Raw genomic sequence first — 19,946 nt, 5'->3', positions numbered from 1 at the left:
TTCACCCATGAAGTGATGACTGAGAGAGTGTGAAAATATGAGGAATGTGGAGGAGTTATCATCGCTGCCATTGCTTGTCACTGTCAAAATGTGCGTGTGTGTGTCTCACACACACGCACCTGTGGCCTGCTATTAGCAAAGTAATGAGACACCTGTTACTCTCATACTACTTCAGCATCCCTGTGTTAATGCGGGGAAGAAATAAAGAGAGAGGGCAGAAATGGAGAGAAAGCACTGGGATGATAGTGAAAGAGAGACTAAGGAGGAGTGGTGATTTGATTGAGACTGTGCTGGGGACAAACGTTGTTCGTTACAGCACTCTCTCAGCCTCTCTCAGTCAACCCCCTCTCACATCTGCTTGCAGTGCAGATGTGAACAACTGAACCCCCATGATATGTGAACTCAGTGATGAATATTTATGATCTTTCCTTTTCCTGTCTGCTTGATTCATATTTATGATCATCTTGTCTCTGTTTGAAAATAGACTTGACAGAAGAGTTGCACACAGCTTAAGTCAACTCATGAGCTTGCTGCAAGTCAAGAACGTACACAGCTCTCTGTTTTATTAGTCAAGTCAGACAACAAACAGCAGTGGAGCATCCTAACTGCTTCATCTGAATCCCGGAATAATAATATGAAAAGCAATCCAATTTTGGTGGAAAAAAAAAAAGAAAACAAAATTGTGAATGAAAAACTAAAATTCAAACTATATATACACATAAAAGGGTGGCCAAATTTCGATTAATTTCTAGAATTTCTTTGAATGATTTTCTTTTCATTCATATTTCAGATCTTTTTCTTTACAGTTTCACCTTTTCACATTAAGTTTTTGTCAGTTTCATTTCTGTTTCAACAGCTGCATCTTCATGTAGTTATCTGCCAATTACATTTGCAATTAACCAATGAATCATTCTGCCTTTAAAATGTAGAAAGTACATCAAAATTTCAGGGATGAAAGTAACCTTCAGATTGCTTGATTTTCCTGAAGAGTGGTCCAGAACCTAAAGATATTCGGTTTATTGTCACAAGGGTGAAAACCTAAATATCCTAGCGTGTACACAGTGTACTTATACTATTCTATCAGACAGAGCCTAGGATGGATCTAAATAGTCCAAAAGAATTCCATTCATTCATTTTCACTCACCCAACTACGTTTCCTTGATTTTGATGGAATATGTAAAGAAAAGTTGAGATGGAAAAGTTTTCATTTTAATGATGCATCATTTGGCGTCTGTGATGCTGAACTTATTCTGCAACCACTAAGTCTCTGCCGCCCCCCGGCCCCGTGCTCTCAGTGAAGTATAACAGTGTTCCAGCTGTATTTCTTCCCCACGGGTATGATGGATGGGTGAAGATAGCTCACAACCCGATTCTAAACTCTGTCACCCTTTAACTGTATCTTCAAGAAAGGAGAGAGTGCAGAATAAGGAGAACACAATCACAATTACCTGAGATCCTTCAGCCTCTTTATTCCACCCACCATACAGATAACAGAAATGGTTTCCTACAATCAAAAACCCACTTCTTTGTATCAAATATAACTGGCAGAAAAATGTACAAATTATCAGCATTTGTTTTACTATACATTGTACAGTAGACTAAAGATGTTGCATTAAATAGGTTTTTTTTTTTTTTTTTTTTTTAATTTCACACCAGCAGTTGACATAATTTTTTTAAGGCTATGCTGAAGCTGAGGTTCAGCACTAACTGGCATGCTCTCATCTCTCCTGCCCCACTGAAATGCTTTACCAAATGTAAAATGAGTAAGACCCAGAAGAGGTTTCCAAGAATGGAAAGGCACGTCAGAGTGACACTTTCAGCACAGAACGGCTTCACCAGAAATGTCTCTTTGATTGACATTTACAGAAATATCCAGTGAAAATGCTCCTGTGCATCAGCTTCAAGAAGCTGGTGAAAGCCATTATGAGAAAAACTAGTTCAGTCAAGGGGGAAAAGGAAATGTTGCACCTTTTTACGATTGTCAGAGTCGTAACAATGAACAATAAATAACAGGAAACAACTTGGTTGATTGGAATGCAAATTTGAGCTCTACAGATTATACAACCGTTAACACATACATATACATGCCTGAACATGAGGACATTAGAATAACATAATTTATTTTGGTTTCTTTACACAAAGAAAATACATTCTCTGCCTGTCTGCTGTTAAAAAACAGAGCTAAACAGGCAACCTGGCAGATGTGCGAGTAGGCAGAAAAGCAAATGAATAAAAAACAAACAAAAAAAAAAAAACAGTATATATATCCCATTTCCGTCCTATAAACTCTGTTCATTTCCACAGTGTAAGCTGATCAGTTCCAACCCCACAGTGGTTGGAATAGCATCCAATCTTCCAGATATAATATCCCAGTTTTCCTAGTTGGAATTCTGAATGAATGGCTGCTTTTATTCCTTTGAGAAACAAGGGAAATAAAGACTTGATAGGCTCTACGGGCAGCCTGAAAGGCACTGCAGCTGGTTCCAGCCTGTGTCTGTCCTACATCTCTGCCCTCCGATTGGTTCCCTTTTCTTGACCAGCCGTATCCTCCTCTACCTCCTCTTCTTCCTCTTCGTAATTCTCTTCCTCATTATTCTCTGCGTCGTTTCTGTGATCGTCTCTTGGTCCCTCCTGGTTTTTTGCTTCATCCTGGGGAAATATCACAGTGATTTAATGGCCATCATTTGCAATCTTGTGAACATCCAACTTCACATATTTTCACACTAAAGATGGTCATTTTAGACATAGAGATCATGTTTACTAATTAGTCTCAGGCTCCTGTTATTAGGTTTAGATTCAAAATATGTGTTTTCCACCATTTTACAGGAGTACAGACAACCTAATAGGTAGGCAAACTGACAAAAACATGAAGAAACATCCACCATAGAAATCTGTGGTTTGTGACTCTGTAACAGGACAATGAGTGTCTGCAAGCCTCCAAGTTTTGTCTGCTGCTCTGTCTACAGGTTTTTAACACACAGGATTTTAATTAATTCTGTTGCTGAGCTGAGACGTTTGTGTAAAGGTTCAACTGGAACACCTCTGCCAGACCAACTGTACAGCAGCGCATGAATGAAGCTGAATGAAGTGAAAGCTCCACTGAGCTCAAATTACAGAGAAACACAGGTACATTCACTCATCAGGTGACACGAGACAAACACGAGTCAGTCAAACAAGAACAGGGGAGATACATATGAACCTAAATGAACTAAAATATATTATATATTACAAATTCATGGCACAGTGTTCCTCCACTAGGGAATATAGAGAAATTACTCTCCAAGGAGGTCAGATGTGGGGGTCAGTTACAGAACAGAAATCAGTTGGGAGTCTTGCCCAAGGACACTTCAGCAGGGTACCGTGCCGGTTCTCACAAGATTTGTACATTTTGGAGACATCACAAATGTGTGTGAGCTTCTCTGTTAGGACAAATTGTCTTAGGACAAATTGTATAATCCAAGCCCGGGTGGAAACCTGACTACCCAACAGACTCACCACCTGATCTCCCTGTTTCACTGTCACAAGCACGAGCCGGGTTCAAGTTACGGGCACAAAACTCAGGTATGTGCACTCACTCGAGCTAAAACAAGTGAATCCCTGTGCAGCAAAAATGTCAGAGCAGTGAGCTCTGCAAAACATTTTTTTTTTACAGCTGCTTTCTGCTGTAACTGTTTCAAGAGCTGGGATAAGACCTGATGAAACGTTACAGGGAATAAAAATAGATGAGCATGATCCAATCCCAGAGACAACATGACTGAATTTTGAATCTGTTGAGGTAGGATGTTCCTCTAACAGCCAGCCTTGATGCAAGCAAACTGACCATAGGGAAATGTAGGGAGGAAACCCTGCTTTTCTTTTTAATGCTAAGTAAATATCTTTTCAATCATTCTAAAACCGCACACTGCTAATTATGTTTGTAGGGAGCACATGGGCATTTCGCTGTGGGTGGTGGGTGAGTGCATTTCCTAGGCGCCTCCTGGGCACCTTGGAGGTAAATTAAAAAAAAAAAAAAAAAAATCATAACCTGTTTGAGTTGTGGGAATAAAATGCAGTAGCTAAGAGTTGTGAATGTTTGGAGGAAAAGCTAGAGACCAGCTTAGCGGTTCTCCACAGGGGAACCTACCTGTTCTATGTTCTCCTCGTTATATGGATCCTCTCCTTCCTCTTCCACCTCCTCCTCTCTCTTCTGCCCACCGGCTATGTCCTCCTGGGCCTTTAGAACCGGAGTAACAACAGAAAGGAGTTCAATGATCAATGTCAATGTTCAATGTCTGATTTTAGGAATTGAAAAAGAAAACTAGAAGTTTTCCCAGTGGATTGAAACAAAGTGGGACATATTATACATATTTGTATATTGCCTTTCCTGCATGTCATTCTCTCTCCCTCACATCTTTAACTTCATTCACTATGTAAAATGTGCATCTGGGCGTGTGTGTATTACGGACCTCGTCCTCTACTTCCTCCTGGTACTGGTCGTCCAGTGTGTCCTCCTGTTGATCTGGGTTTCCAGCCATCTGAAGACATACAAAACACACACACACACACACACACACACACACGTTCAAACACTCCCTACAAATTATGACTTATCTTTTCATGTGAAACATACTGCTCTCTCGTCCTTCCCCGACCCCATACTCACCACCAGTTCCTCCTCCATAGCAGGTTGTTCAGGACCAGGGTGTGCGTCTACGTGCTTGGCTGGCGCTGCTGGCTCCGCCTCCTCTTCTACCGCCTCCTCTTCCTCTTCTGCAACCCTGTGCTGCGGCCGCTCATCCTCGGCCTCCTCAAACTCATCCTCTCCCTGGTTGTTGGGGTCATCCTCGGGGTCCAGCTCACCATCCACTCCGCCCTGTATCGGAAGAGATCGCGGTAAAATAACACAGGAAGAGAGGAGAGCAAGGATGGGATACAATAACAAAGAAAAGTGGGTTGATGTTTGTGTGAGGGTGAAATATAAGAAGCGTGAACATTAGAATGAGAGCAAGAGATAAAACTGTATTTTGGAGAATTAATAAATGCTGCTCAGGACAGTTAGTGTGCTCCAATGCATTAATTACATCACTGGTATTCAGAAGAATGAATAGCTGCCTGGTTTGATTTACGTGGAAGATGGATAGAGGGGGGATGAGTATGCCAGTGTGAGACATGTGGGCATGGAGGATGGAAGAATTGATTTCTTGTTGGATATGCAGAATAAATGGATTTATGAATGGATGTATGACGCATGATAGAGTGGTGTGAATGTTAAATGGAGTGAATGAGCTGGAAAGATAGACTGATGATTAACAGATGGAGCGAGCAGATGAATAGATGGATGGATGGATGGATGAATGGATGGATGGATGGATGGATGGACAGTCACCTGCTGATGTGGTGGCACTCTGTCATCGGCCTCTTGTTTGTCCTCCGCCTCCCCCTCGTGTAGCCTATGAGCATCTCTCTCTACACACACACACACACACACACACACACACACACACACACGTCCACTTACTATGAGCCAACTGCTACTGTGAGCTCTTCTTCTGCATTACTTCAAAGAATATCGTCTTATTTCTTAACATTCTTTTTTTTTGTCATTTTTTAGTTTATTTTTTTGGCCTTTCAATGCCTTTATCAGATAGGTACAGTGAGAGAATGACAGGAAAGTCAGGGTGAGAGAGAGGGGATGACATGCAGCAAAGGGCCGTGGGCCGGACTTCATCCCCGGGGCGCTGCGATTAGGACTAAGCCTTAATGGTACGCGCTTTACCAGGTGAGCCACCGAGGCGCCCCCCATTTCTTAACATTCTTAAGCGTCTGACCGCTGACCTGGAGAGAGGCAGGCTTTCTTTCTCACCTTTATCCTCAGTGTGGCGGTCCTCTTCTCCTTGAACAATATCATTGTCCATGTTCTCATACTCTGTCTTCTTCCTAATAAGAACAGTGACAGAACAGGGCAGTCAGCGGGACACAGTCTATCCATCAAAACAGGTTTATAAATGTTGAGAAACAAAGCACAGGTTGTTTGAAAATGTACTGCTTGTCACAGAGCAGTTTCTTTTTCAATCGTTTCAATAGTCTTCTTTTGAGCCATCAGTACATACTGTATCTTGCTGTATCTTTGTATGATGCCATATATCATTTGTGCAGTAGAAATGTTCCAGTTTGCACTTTCCAGTTTGCGGGAAGGCGCAGGGTTAATCAGTGCAACAGCAGTCTCTTTAAGCATTCTGTTTCATTCCTTTAGAAAAAGATAATTTGAAAAAAAAAAAAGGGCCAACAGTTGTGGTTGACCAAGTTTCTGATTCTCTATCTGCCTGTGGCTTTTGAGCCAGGACTAAACATGACACACGCACCAGGTTTGGCTTTCATTTCTTCTTGTCGAGTTAATGCCTGCCTTGAAAGATGTTGATAAATGACATTGAATTTTACAACATTTTCCAATGACTTGAACAGAACAGATGAAATTTCATTGGCCTCCTTGGTACTGGCATAGCGACAGAAATCTTAAGGCTCATTAATGGTCAATGTTCAGCAACACATTTATAAATGTTGACGGAGCCTTCTGTCCGTACTTGTTTTCTAAAAGCTTACTGAAACGGATCTGGACCAAACAAGCTTGTTCCTTTATGTCTGGAGAATATGATTTGTGGGCTGGGGCATCTCTGTAGCGCCACACTGGACCATTGATTCATTTACGGTCTGTTGTGACACATTTTACCTTTATCAAAAAATTGCAGCTCCTGCGATTTGGACATGTTGTGATTTCAATAATATTTTAATTAATTGTCGAGCTCTACTGGAATCATAAAACTGAAACTATCTGTATTCTTGAGTTTAAGCGAGGACGTATACCAGCACCTGATTTTTTAAAAATTCCCACTTTTCTGAAATCTGACCTTTGATGTTCTTCTCTCAGCAGCTGCTCCTGTCTGTCGGCCTCCCTGTGCTGCTGCTTCTCTCTCTCCTGCTCCTCCTTCAGCCTCTGCTCCCTCTCTTTCAGCACCCTCTCCCTCTGGGCCTGCAGAGCCTCCTGCCGCATCTGGATGTGCCTGCGCTCCTCGGCCCTCTGAGCCTCCAGCCGCTGCTGCTCCTGCTGCTGCTCGTAGGCCGACTTCACGCGCTCCACCTGTGCGTGCGCCTCGTGCCGCAGCTGCATGTCCTGATTAAAAGGTTTATTATGTTACGGTTTTAAATAACCTTACGGTCACTTTAATCTAGTCATAGTCAAATAAGATACAGGAAACCTAAGTCAGTTCAAGGCCAGTTTTAACCTTGTTTAGATAAGACAGAGTAGTCTAAACCAGTTCTGACCGGTTGTGGCTGACGTCTCTGCCGGTCCAGCGCGTTCTCATCCGGCTGTTCCTGTCCTGGCTCCTCTCCCTCCTCCTCCTGCTGCTGCTGCTCATCCAGTGGTTGGTCTGGGTCCTCCTCCAGCTTCTGAGGCTTGCCTGCTTGAGCCATCTCCTCCTCTGCCAGCTCCCTCCTCCTCTCTGCCTCTCCCTCTCCATCCTCCTCCTCTTTCTCTGACAAGGTGTGTTGGGATACCGGGGGGTGGGACTTGATCTCTGACCGGGCATGCACTTCCCCTACAAGGTGGTCCAACTGAGAAGACAGCAACAAGAGAAATAATTTTCATATTTGCTGTACGCCTTTTGTCTTGATAGTGAAGGGATCCCACAGACTCCCACATTACCTGGTGAGCCTGGTGATTGTCCCGGGCCGGCTCATCTTTATGTGGCTGTTCCGGTATTGTAGCCTGCTGGCCTTGAGATTGAGATGCTATGGCGGCAGCTGCTTGCGGCTGCTGGGGAGCAGGGTTTTGCTCAGGCTGTCTCAGGCTGGGCGCCTTGTTCAGAGACTCCTTCAGCTGCTTGTATTCATCCACCTGCACCTAAAGCGAAACACACACACACATCCTGCTAAGAGAGAAAATCCTGGGGCAATCATGTAATGCAGTGGGATTCTAAGTATTCCAAAACTGTACCACTGTGCAATAAGACATCCTTTATAATGGGTTTATGTTGTAACCAATGGCTTTATTACCAGTTATTAAATCATTCACTAACGTTTTATAGATCAGTCATAACCTGTTAATAGGAGCAACAGTTGGCTTTTGCTGTGGGACAATTAGTGAGAGACAAGTGAGTTATGTGATTTAAAACACATTTTACGCTCACATTATTATCATTATTATTATTATTATTATTATCATCATTATTATTATTATTATTATTATTAAGAAGAAGAAGAAGAAGAACTGACTCCTTCCTCTAGGGATGAGTGTCATTTGAATATTTTCAGTACTTGAGCCAATATGATGTCTGCTAATAAAACAATAAAACTTGATCACTGATTTGTTAGAGAAGACGACAAACTTCTTAAAAACTAAATATCTAAACCAACCAGGTGTACAAGAACAGTTTAATACTTTGATTTAAAACCAGAAAAATATCTGAATCTGAACCAGACACTGGACGCCATCTTGACCTGACAGTTTTGTCTGTGCTACCGACACATTTTGATTAATGAACAGAGCTACACCCATCCAAAAGACCTTTGGACATTTTGTTGAGTACTGAGCCAGCCCTGAACAGATTAAGATACAGTATGTTGTTAACTGAGAAAAAGTGTCACGATTCAAATTTAAATCCATGTATCTGGCATCTCACTACAGTCCCAACTCTGCCATTACCTGCATTACAAAGAGACGACAACACAGTCATTCTACAAAAACAAACTGCACGGCCACAAATTCACCTGCAACTGGTAAAAAAAAAAAGAATTATTTAGCAGAAAATTTTATCATGAGGCGTTCCATTTCTTTTCTCCAGTCTGTACCGACATACCATTAAATGACACCATCCTGTTACACAGTACAGACACACAACCTCACACAAACCAGGCAAGGGGGTTAAATTCTAAAAACTCTTTCTAAATTCCTCCCCTCTCCCTTTGTCTCGCTCCAGTCCCTCCATTAAAGCTTTCTGGCTGATTGGCTCCAACGTGCTTTAGATGTGCCGCTCTGACAGCCCTGACTAAACCAAACCCCCTGGAGTGAAGGAAAGCGTTTTGTGTGTCTGTGTGTGTGTGTGTGTGTGTGTGTGTGTGTTTGTCCAACTAGAAGCACAGATGAAGAGCAGGACAGGCTTTAAAACCAATTAGCAAATGCAGACAGACAGACAGAAAGAGAGAGCAGAAAAGAGAGGGTGAGTGAGTGAACATCCATGAATGCAGACGTGAAGGAGGAGAGTATTTCAAACAAATAAGCAGAGCGCTGCAGATTCAATAAACCATCCTGGCATTTCAGAGGTCATTTTCAAGGAGAAACAGCAACATCTGATTTAATCATCCAAAAAACCCCCCCAAAAAATCAAGCAACACATCAGCCATCTTTTTTCCTGTCTGCTTGGGATTATACAGTTTCGTGCAATAAACATTTCTGCTTCACTGAGAGGGTTAAAGTAAAGGTTACAGTCAGGCTGAGAGCAATGCAGAGCAGAGGAGCAGATGTTTTAGATGCTCTGGGGACATGCTGGCCACAGAACTTACTCGACCTGACCTCCCTTTTCATCAGTTCATTCACTCCTTGTTAGTTTTGATAAATAAAAGGTTCAATCAGATATAAGTATATAAGTACAACAGGAACGCACCCTCCTTATCACCGAGCCGTTTGACTCAATTTATACTGTCCTGAACTCTGCTAGCATGCTCAGTGATGGCAAAACGAAACACACATCTCTTATCTCTCAGTGTGACCGACAATGTGTCAAATCTTTCCTCAGCATCAGTCAGCTGCTGTATTCACCGACTCACGATTCACCACAGTGAGCGATGAAACAGCATCTCTCTGCTGCCGTCCTACCTGAGCTGCAGCCAGCGCACTCTTGTGGTCCTCTAGTGTCAGTGCCAGCTGGTCGTGGGATGCCTTCAGGTCCTGATGCTGAACCTGAACCCACAAGCGCAGGGATGAGCTATTTGTTTTTATGCGAGGCTCACGTTTTCTCTTTTATTTTGAAATCAAATTTAAAATAGGATAACGCATGCAAAGTTACCTGGCACTATTTCATGAATCACTGACAAAACTTTCTTTATTTCTTCAATTTCAGACAGCTGATAGCACACATTTTATAATTCTACTTTTTGAGAAAAAAAAGAAGAAAATAGACAAGAATACGTCTGTTCTCACCCGTGCATCCTGTAGCTGTAAATGAATGTCATGGTGGGCTTTCCTCAGCTGTTTATTTTCCTCCCTCAGGTTATATATATTCTCTGCAATTTAAAAAAACAGCAAACACATTAGCACAGAGCGTGCCACTAAACAGGAAACACATGAAATGAGAACAATATTATCCTGCCAACCATATGCAAAGATGATTAGAACCACCTGTATATTTTTATGTTTCTTTTTTCCCCCTTATGACTCATGTAACAAACCCTTGTTTCATTTGTGTATAAATATCCTAAAGCAACATGACAAGTGGGATCCATCTGGAGCAGAGGATACGTTACTAGAGATACATACTGAACAGTCCCAATACGACGCCTTTTTTTTTTTTTTTTTTTTTTTGGATCTAAAAGTCTGCACATGAAATACTTCATACTTGGTTTCAGACATGCAGTATTTCACAAAGTCAGAAGATGGAGACAAAGTGAGTGTTTAATGACACCACCACAGAAAGCTACAAAAATCTGCACCTTTGAGTTGGGAAACTTCTGTGTCTTTGACTTGCTGCAGCTTCTCGTAACGCTCTCTGTGTTCGTCCACCAGCCGGCTGTGGTCCTCGCCCTGCACTTGGTGCTGCTCCTGCAGCTCGTAATACTGCTTCTTCAGATCCTCGTGCTGGTTCTGATGGAGAAGAGAAAAAAAAAAAAAACACACCATCATCGAATGGTCTTTGTTTTGTTTTTCCTCGTTATTATGAAAGGATTCATCAAAGGAAAAATTGACCCCCCCCCCCCAACATGTGTGTAGACTTCACGACAAAAAGAGGAAGGATGCAGTGTAGTCAGGTCAGGGAGAGTGTGTGTTCATATGAACGACAGGAAGAAAGAAGGTTAAACATGAGGATGCCTGTGTCTGTGTTTATGACAGGAATACAGAAACCTGCATGGTAAGCACACATGTGCCAGTATGTGTGCGTGTGTGTGTGTGTGTGTGTGTGTGTGTGTGTTCATCCATACCTTTAACATCTGATGTTGCACTTGTAAAGAGCTGAATCTGCTGCTGGAGTCTTGCTGTTTCAGAATAAAAACACAAGGTTACAAAACTTAGTGTCTTTGTGGTCCAGGGTTACAGTTACCATAACAACAGATACTGGTGATGAAATTAACCGGTGCTGGTAAAGTCAGTTACAGCAGTACCTACTCTCTGTTGTGTTTCCCTTTTCAACGCTCTTTACAAACATCAAATAAAGCAACACAAGCAGACAGAAAAGATGTAGATGCTTGTTCAGGAACAGATCAAACCATCGGTAAAGATAAGTTTAAAGATAAATTTAAACATACCTTCTCCTTGTTCAGTGACTGTTGTGCTTCAAGTTTGTAAACCAGATAATCTACAACAGATCAGAACAGATCAGACTTTTTAACAAAATCAATTTAAGATAAAGTTAAATTCAACCAATTTAACGGAAAATGATGTCGCAGGTGGTGTTGTGAAAAAAAGTAATAAAACATTACAGTTCATTAACACATACAGTAATAATGTCATCAGAGACTCTTGGTATTTATTCCTTATATTTGTTCTACCACCACATGATAAGCAGTCTCAGTGCGAGAGATGGATTTCCCAAAGCTCCTTTGAATGCTCATATACCTCCACAGTCAGATGTTACTTTTCTCACCTTCTTTGGCCTTTTTGTGCTCTAACCTCTCCTTCTGCAGAGACTTCTCCAACCTGGAGCGATGCTCATACACCACTGAACATATAAAACATAGATGGAGAGGAAGAGAGGGGATAAATAAGGGGAGGGAGGTAGAGAGAGAGAGAGAAAATGCAGAGGTTTAGGCCAGGTGGAGGGTAAACTAAACAAAAAGAGAGCTGTAATACAAACATGTACACTGCAGAAAACATTTACACTCACAAATGCTCAAAATGTTCATTTTTAGAGAGGCGGGGAGAGAGGACATGCATTTTACTGTTGATACAAGGGCCAGGTGTGATATTTATTCAACCACACAGTGATCTCAGGACATGACAGCTCCTCCATCAACACAAAGCTGTGGTATTCCTCACAAGTTTGGTGGTCTAAAGGCCTTTATAAATACTTCCAGTTTGTCTCATGCTGCTTATATGCCTGGTGGTGGTGTCCAAGAGGATCTGAACATATGATTCACCTTCATTAGATTACAATAAAGTAAATTAACATAACTCTTGGTCCGCAATGCTCCTGTCTCTCCCTTTATTTGAACTGAGATCGGAGACACACTTCTAATCTCTGTCCTGCCCAAACTCTTTCTCGACAGATTCCTCTTTTATTCCCTCCATTTTTCATCTTCGTCTGATTCAAGATTAAATCGAATGAAAAGGAAATAATCCCTGAGGGGAATTAGGTTCACTGGAAAAAGCAGACACAAGGATGGAGATAATACAGAAAAGTGCATCAAAGCTGATACAACAGAGAGTCACACACGCAAGCGATGCAACAAATGAATAAGTGATGGCGGTTTTGAAAGCTGCAAAGCCTCCCTGATAAGTCAGGTTTCCTGAAAACTCCTGGGGCTTCAGACCCCTGTGCTTAATAATGTACAAAAACCCACTTTGTGTTTGAGTGTATTCTGACAGAAAGGAGATTTAACCACCAAAAACAAAAGCAGACTAAAGGAGACGAGGAGAAGGAATTTGAATTTAAAACTTGAACTTAATGGCTTGAAAGCGAGTTTACATATTACTGATTTTAAATCTGCAAAGGCTTGTGACACAGCTCAGTTGTGCATTTGTGACTAACACGGTTATTTTAAAACCATTTCTGTGCTTCAAGTGCAGTTGCACTGGTGTAGTATCACTGTGATGGATCTGCAAATGCTTTCTGGTCATTTTTTAACACACATGTAAAGTATTTGATCTACTTCCTGCAAATACTATTTACTATTACTTTACTTATCCTTCATACTTTCAAAATTTGCAAGTCATTTTCCCATTTAGACAGAAATGTGTTCACCGTTAAGAACACTACCTAGTAATCACACAGCGTTTACCATGTGGACAGAGGAAGATTTTTATGAGTCAAGTGTCATTCAAGTCTTTTGTTTTATCATTTTATGTGAAGCATTTCGGGGCAGCCTGTCATTCAACCATCTTAAAAAAACAAACAAACAAAAAAAAAAAAAACAACTTGGACCATGACTACTAGGTCATCACTTCCTCCAGTTTCTTACATTTTCTCTCCCCTGCCTTGGGCCATTTGGGCAGTCAAACTGATGATGTGGCTATTTTTCCCTCTAAGTGCCAACTCAACAGATTCCAGGATAAACTGTTAACTGTCCAGAACAATCTTGTAATAATTTCATGAGAAGAGTGAAAGCTTGTGGGAGAGAGGAGCAGACGTAGGCACGGAGAATTTTGAGTGAAGCAGAGGAAAGCTCACAGCGGTGAGGCAGCCACAGAGAGGACAAAGAATAAACAGGCAGACCAGGAGAGACTGAAGGGAAAGAGACAGTCACGGAAAGACACAAACCACAATAAGAGAGTGAGACACAGACTTGGTATTAAGGTGCAATAAAGTCACCAATGACTACTCAAGTATGCAGAGCAAACATAAAATTCTGATTAAATAGCCTGGTAGTTATTTAATGGAAACATTTTACTGTCTTATAATGTGGAAAATGTTTCTCTCGCTTCACCTGGTATAAAACAAATGAGCTCAGTTCAACAGTGGCACAGTCTAATAAGAGAAATTACTAAACAAACACTGACGCCACAGCTTTGTTGACTCAATCTGACCTTCGCGGACAAACTGCTTACCTGCTGTCACCACTGTCATCCACATCTGCCACTGTCTACACTCTACACTACACAGTGTTGCTAGAAGTGGGTATTTCAAATGTACTGCACTTTATGTTGCATGTGTGTGTCTTTATGCCATCGGCTGCTCTTTTGTGTACAGAGACGTACTGCTTCTCAGTGATTGCTTACACAGACGTAACTAATGACCTTCCGGTTTAATGCCTGTCAAAATGGCTGAAAATCCAACAGACTCCAAATAACCGTCTTTCCAAATTCTTTCCTTTCTCTGAGCTTCGTCAGACGGACGTTCAGCCACATCAGATTAGGGAGGTTTTATTCTGCTTGTTGCCGGCTCTGTACCCTCTCACTTGTGCCAAAGATGAAGCCATGTTGCTCTTAGCTCAGCTCAGCTCAGCTCATACCACACCACACGACACACACCCTCTCTCTGGGGGACGACATGGACAAGTTGGGCAACAGCTACAAAGACGCTACAGTCACAAAAAGGATGTCATTTGAATGTGCGTTATGAAAACCCACTAATATTGCCGCTGGGCAAGTCCATTATTCACATGGCATGTTTTATTTAGGAACTCAATTTGCTTCACATGAACATAACAAGGTGAAAAAAAAAGAGAAGAATACATTCATAGAAAAAATGGTTAAAGGTATTAAAATGCATGTTCTTTTAGTTCTTTTCTACTTTTCTTTCACCAAGATTAAATATTGACGAGAACGCTGAAAAACTGCAATGTTGAGGAAAGCAATAAAAACATTCCTGCATCAGAACCTTTTTTGTGTAACACTGCTGACAAACAAACAAACAGCCAAAGGTAAGAAAACATAATCTCCTTGTTGGAGGTAAAAATTCCAACTCACAAAATCAGAAATGAACTTCTTCAGAGTCAACTTCTTCAACCCAGCTCAAAGTAACATCCGACCGATGTAACTACGAATATTCAGACGCAAAGGTCCGGTGTTTCAGGGTCTACCGACCCCACAAACCAAACGCTTCCACACACACGCACACACACACACACCTACACACTGATTCATTTTACACCTGCCCTTCTGTCGTTCAGACTTCAGAGAGCACGGGAAGGAACACTCAAACACACCAATGACACATTTCCCTTACAGTGTGGCTAAAGTGACACAAAAAAGTGGCAGCAAAAGAACAAGGGAGTCCTCTATGGCGCTGACCTTCATTGGCCGACTGGTTAAGATGTGGAGAGGATTGGATTGGTTAGAGTTTTGGACTGTGAATACTATCAATCACAGGGGGAAATGGGCTGTGGGGTTTTGTCTGTGGCCTGCTTGTGGGTGTTCTCACTCACACCCCCACTGTACCACTGAGCACGCACACACACACACACAGGACCAGTTCAATTTAGAAGGAAGTGAGAGTCAACAAAGAGTTTAAGTTATTCCAATAATGCAAGGAGTGCTCTATAAGTGGTTCATGTGTGTTGTATTTACTTTGCCTGGCTGATCAAAGAGCTTCCAGTGTGTACACTGTAATATTTAGTGCTGTCAACAGGTAATCTGACTCAATCCTCTCTACATCTAGGTCATGCCCTGCGCCGGGCCAGAAAAACTTGTATGAACACATGATCTGATTCGGGGTCACAAATTAGGTCATAAAACACAACATGTAAACTTACATTCCAGCGATGAATTTAAGTTACAAGACAATGTTTTGGTGAGTTTCCTTCACAGCTTACACTGCACTACAGCTCAGATTCTACTACAATATATCAAAGACAACATTCCTGAGATTCTCTTAGTAAATGCACAAGTTGATTTCAGTAACTTTGTTTTTATCTTTCTGTCACAGGCGCAGGCAGAGAAATCTTGCGAAACACATTTAGCGGCTCAGACTTCCTCCTCCTATGACAGCTTTCCTTCTACCTTCTGCTGGTAAACATAGCCCACACAGGTACCTTTATACCCAGTAATTACACATTTAAACATGTGTAAACTAGACAAAAAGGCAGTCTTAGTGGTGCTGAGTGTGTCTTGCTGAAATTGTAACTCAGTTAATCTGGGAAACCTCAGACAGGTGGGAACCTGGCAACAACCTCACCTCCTCATTGATCAATATAATGGACTTCAAGATGAAGGGCCAGTCCCACTGAGCCCGCTGATCTAGCAAACTTAAAGAACAGATTTTACCTTTACTGATCTAATATTTGCACATATTCTGAATGTAGACACCAGTGTGTTGTGTTGTGACTTCATTTATTTTGGATCCAAGTCACAACTTATATTTTCATTGTTCGTTTCTTTGGCTTTAATGTTTGGAAGGCACTTTGCATGAGTTTTAATCAGGAGATACAAAAACCCAAATCAGGTGCAATATTTCTGTTTAATCCAGGAAGAGAGTGCATCTAGATCAAACAACAAAACTATTTACTTCTTTTAATCCTATAAACATAAACAAATTTATGAGCTTCAGAGTGTTCGTTACAATAAACAGCAGATGACAACCGTCGGTGATGTAAAACATTTTACAACAGCTGCAATTATTCCGTTTTATTAATGTTTTGCAAATGATCACAGAAACACTGATATGTGTGGGATTGTGTGAGGGTGTGAACGGGTGTTAAATCACAAGCACACATTCCTCAGAGGCATGACCACAAAGTGCCAGTTGACGCTTTTAAATGACTTACAACTGCCAGCCTGTGGTTATAGTGGGCAACAGTGAATCAATACGGTTGTCTCACAGCCCCCAAGCTATGGCCCACCTCTAAATATAGGGCAGAATCTCGACCCTGGACCCTGTGATTGGCTGAAGGATCCATCGCTTCACAATGACAGAATGGGTGTGGTGCACCATTTGAGCAATGCAAATGGAGTTGACAAATATCACTTTCTTTCAAAGTGTCAAATTGTACTGTCGTGTTCTCTGTTTCTGGATATATCAGATTTACTGCACCTTTTGAAAAATTGAAATAGAACCCATTCGTATAATGTCGACCCGAAACTGAATAAGCCACGCTCCTTAGCTACTTTTGTTTCAGAACAAGTGGAAGTATCTCACATTTCTCATTTAAGGCTGCCTACTCGGAAAACCACTGCTATTCACCAGCACCTGTGAAGTCAAATACACTGTTTACCAGTAAACATTTGTCACAGAACACTTGACATGACAATGAAACAAAGGCCTAAATCCATGTGCATGGATACACTGTTACACACATCTTACGTGTAAAAGCTTAAGGGCAACACTACAGCAGGTCTGCTGGACCCAAGCTGTGGATGCTGCACAGAGATAACTGCTGGTTGGGTGGATCAAAGGCTGCATTAAATTATCAGGTCCAGAGTCTTAGCTAAAACCCTGGCATTCTCTTTGACTCCCCGATGTGGGCACAAACTTCACTCTGAATAGATGACACCGTGTAGGAGCGAGCTCTCTGCCTGGTATAATGGTATAATAACACAAAACCTCACCTCCTGTCCACACAGCAGAGTGTGTTTAGGTGTCTTTCTAGGGAGGGAATAAAGCAGAGAGGGTACTGGAGGGGAACACGGTTTAATCTTATGTAGAGGTGGGGTACGAAAGAAGTTCCCAACAGAAACATTCTTATTGTAAAGCAGGGGATTATACTGTAGATCTACTAATAACAGTGTGTGTGTTTGTGTTTGTGTGTGTGTGTGTGTGTGTGTGTGTGTGTGTGCATGTGTGTGTTGCTATCTTCCACACATGGCAACAAAGCAAACAGGTTAGTCAATATCTATGGATTTTTGACTCTCAATGTTGTGGTTTGACCTGAGGTTACTATGTTTCTTGGCTGTTACTAAATAATTGGTGACTCTATGCCAATAAAGCAACCACATAACATTTTGATCTGCGATCACACTTTTAAATCTCTAATCTAAAAGCAAACAAACTGGTTAAAATAAACGAACTGGACTTGCTGTAGAGCGCACCTTTGAACATGTGATTCATGTTGTATGACGCAGTAATAAGGTTGAATGCTTATTTTCATATGTAGGTCAAACGATTGACTGGGTATAACCGAAGACAGGTGTTTGAATGAGGTGTCTACATTGGAAACGACTGTTATTCTGTCCTTTGTAACAACACAGCCACTGTCACGATAGCACAAAACACTGCTGTTAACAGGTAGACATAAAAGACTCACATAGCAAGGTAAGAAAAAACAATACCTTCTTCACTTAGCACATGGCAGTATGCTGGACCAGTTATCAGAGAGGAGCAGCACCAAGCTGGCTAACCCATTTAAGGACTAAAAAGTTAAGACTGTATGCATCATGCCTCTCTTCAGTGCTCCCTTTCCCTCCTCTGTTCCTCCAGCTGTGGCTGGCAGAAGCAGATGTGCTGGCTGACCTCATGACTTTAAGTATACTTATCTGTATACTGTTGAGGTGAGCCTGGGGACGCAGAGACTCCAACCAGGTGTGTGTTTGTGTGTCTGTATATATATATATGTGTGTGTGTGTGTGTGTGTGTGTGTGTGTGTGTGTGTGTGTGTGTGTGTGTGGGCTCTAATGTCACTCTTTACAGTAGGCTTAAGGCAGAGCTGTTCAACCACATTGACTCTCTGTTGAACTTTCAAGCCCAATCTGGTCAGACAGTAACCTGGTTTATCACAAGATTACAAAGGTCAAAGGTCAAGGACAGGCACACAGTAAATCACTGCCTGGCTAAAGTGTAGCTACGGTCCAGTTAGGTCAGACAGACTGTTTCTTCTGTACTTGCATTTGACACACATCCAATTCACAATCCGACGTTTATTCCACTACCTTTTAAAATGTCAAGACATAAGAAAGCGTTGAAATTGTAAGTGTTTAGGTGTTAACTGGAAGCCGAACTCAGCTATGATTGGTCATGAACTGAATTAAGTCTTCGTGTTTGTTTTAAGGGGGGAGGCGTTTGATAGTGACCACGACAACAGTGAAATCGCGGTGTTATCAGCTGAGTCTGGCTTGACATTGGCCACATTCACCTGCGTGCAGACAGAGACCCAGCCAGTCTCATCACCGTCACCGTGTTTACCTTGCAGCTGAGCCGAGAGGGACTCTTGGTGTTGCTGGTACTTGAGTGCCATCGCCTCCGTCCTCTTCAGCTGTTTGTGCATCTCGTACGAAATCATCCCCCCGTACAACATCCCGCAGACCACCGTGAGCAGCAGGAGACACTGGAAGATCCTCCGCTGTCTCCGGGAGCACACCCCGTTTCCCATGTTGGACCCGCACCCCTCCCCGCTGTCTGTGCGAGAAACCCCCGTCTCTGCTGCTGGAAACTTCCGACTCAACTTTTTTTTTTTTTTTTTTTTTTTTACCTCCCGGTGAAGACTGGAGAAGCCGCCCCCTCCCTCCCCTCACTCCCCGAGCATATCCACGCAGAAGAAAGACGGGTTAAGCGCTAATGTTTGCTCCGGTGCGGAACACCATCCACTCACGACTGTCCCCCCCCGGTAACTTCAAAGTGAGCGCTCAGATTCTCGCTTGACTTCACGTCAAACTTCGGCGGTGCGCCGCTGATCTGCGGGACTGACGGAGGCTGGCGGCTCCCGCTGCGTCCTCCTTCCTCCTTGCAAGACTTTCGCTTTTCCCGAAGGAGATCATGGAAAAAAAAAAGTACCAGCCCAAGTCCCGTACGAGGCCTCCATTGCACCTTTAACTTTAGTTACGTGTCAGCCCAGCAGCTGCCTGCTGCCATCCAACTGCAGCTCGGAAGGAAGTCCCTCCTCCGGGCAGTAATAAATTTCCCTACTCCCGCCCTCAGAGGAACACATTTAATCAATTGGTCGCCAGAGAGCTCGATCAAAAAGTGGCTGGGAAAGTGAGGGTGGAGAGTTTGGAGACTTGTAGTTTTCCCATCACAAAGAGCCGTTGTAATCCTATCATATGTTAAGATGCTGTGCAAATAGTTCTAATGTTGACACACATGTTGTAATATAGACATAAATACAGTGTGTGAGCCTACAGGAGCTTTGAGGGACGCAACCTGGGCTCAAATATACCTTCACAAATCACAAGT

General features: G+C 42.3%; 1 protein-coding gene across 1 annotated transcript; it reads right to left on the bottom strand.

The window, feature by feature from the left end:
- Nucleotides 1-1,449: 1,449 nt before the first annotated feature.
- On the bottom strand, nt 1,450-19,648 carry golim4a (golgi integral membrane protein 4a). The gene is made up of 16 exons (XM_071496286.1): nt 18,960-19,648; nt 11,832-11,906; nt 11,494-11,543; nt 11,170-11,223; nt 10,684-10,834; nt 10,175-10,257; nt 9,851-9,934; nt 7,682-7,879; nt 7,300-7,590; nt 6,885-7,147; nt 5,843-5,916; nt 5,366-5,445; nt 4,643-4,852; nt 4,446-4,514; nt 4,124-4,213; nt 1,450-2,649 (listed from the first exon to the last, which is right to left on the bottom strand). The coding sequence occupies exons 1-16, from the start codon at nt 19,144-19,146 to the stop codon at nt 2,500-2,502; spliced, it is 2,109 nt and encodes a 702-aa protein (XP_071352387.1). The 5' UTR covers nt 19,147-19,648; the 3' UTR covers nt 1,450-2,499.
- Nucleotides 19,649-19,946: the final 298 nt, after the last annotated feature.

The sequence above is a fragment of the Trachinotus anak genome, unplaced genomic scaffold (genome assembly GCF_046630095.1).
Source record: "Trachinotus anak isolate AG129_WGS33_773 ecotype Australia unplaced genomic scaffold, CSIRO_AGI_Tana_v1 ptg000014l, whole genome shotgun sequence".
Classification (NCBI taxonomy): domain Eukaryota; kingdom Metazoa; phylum Chordata; class Actinopteri; order Carangiformes; family Carangidae; genus Trachinotus; species Trachinotus anak.
Note: the sequence above shows the minus strand (reverse complement) of the source record. Positions and strands in the feature narration are given on the sequence as shown.

Coding starts and splice junctions, on each gene's coding strand:
- golim4a (XM_071496286.1), bottom strand. CDS start 19,146: ATGGGAAACGGGGTGTGCTCCCGGAGACAGCGGAGGATCTTCCAGTGT. Junction 9,935..10,174: donor TACAGCTACAGGATGCACGG/GTGAGAACAGAC, acceptor TTGTGGGTTCAG/GTTCAGCATCAGGACCTGAA. Junction 7,591..7,681: donor ACAATCACCAGGCTCACCAG/GTAATGTGGGAG, acceptor CTGTCTTCTCAG/TTGGACCACCTTGTAGGGGA.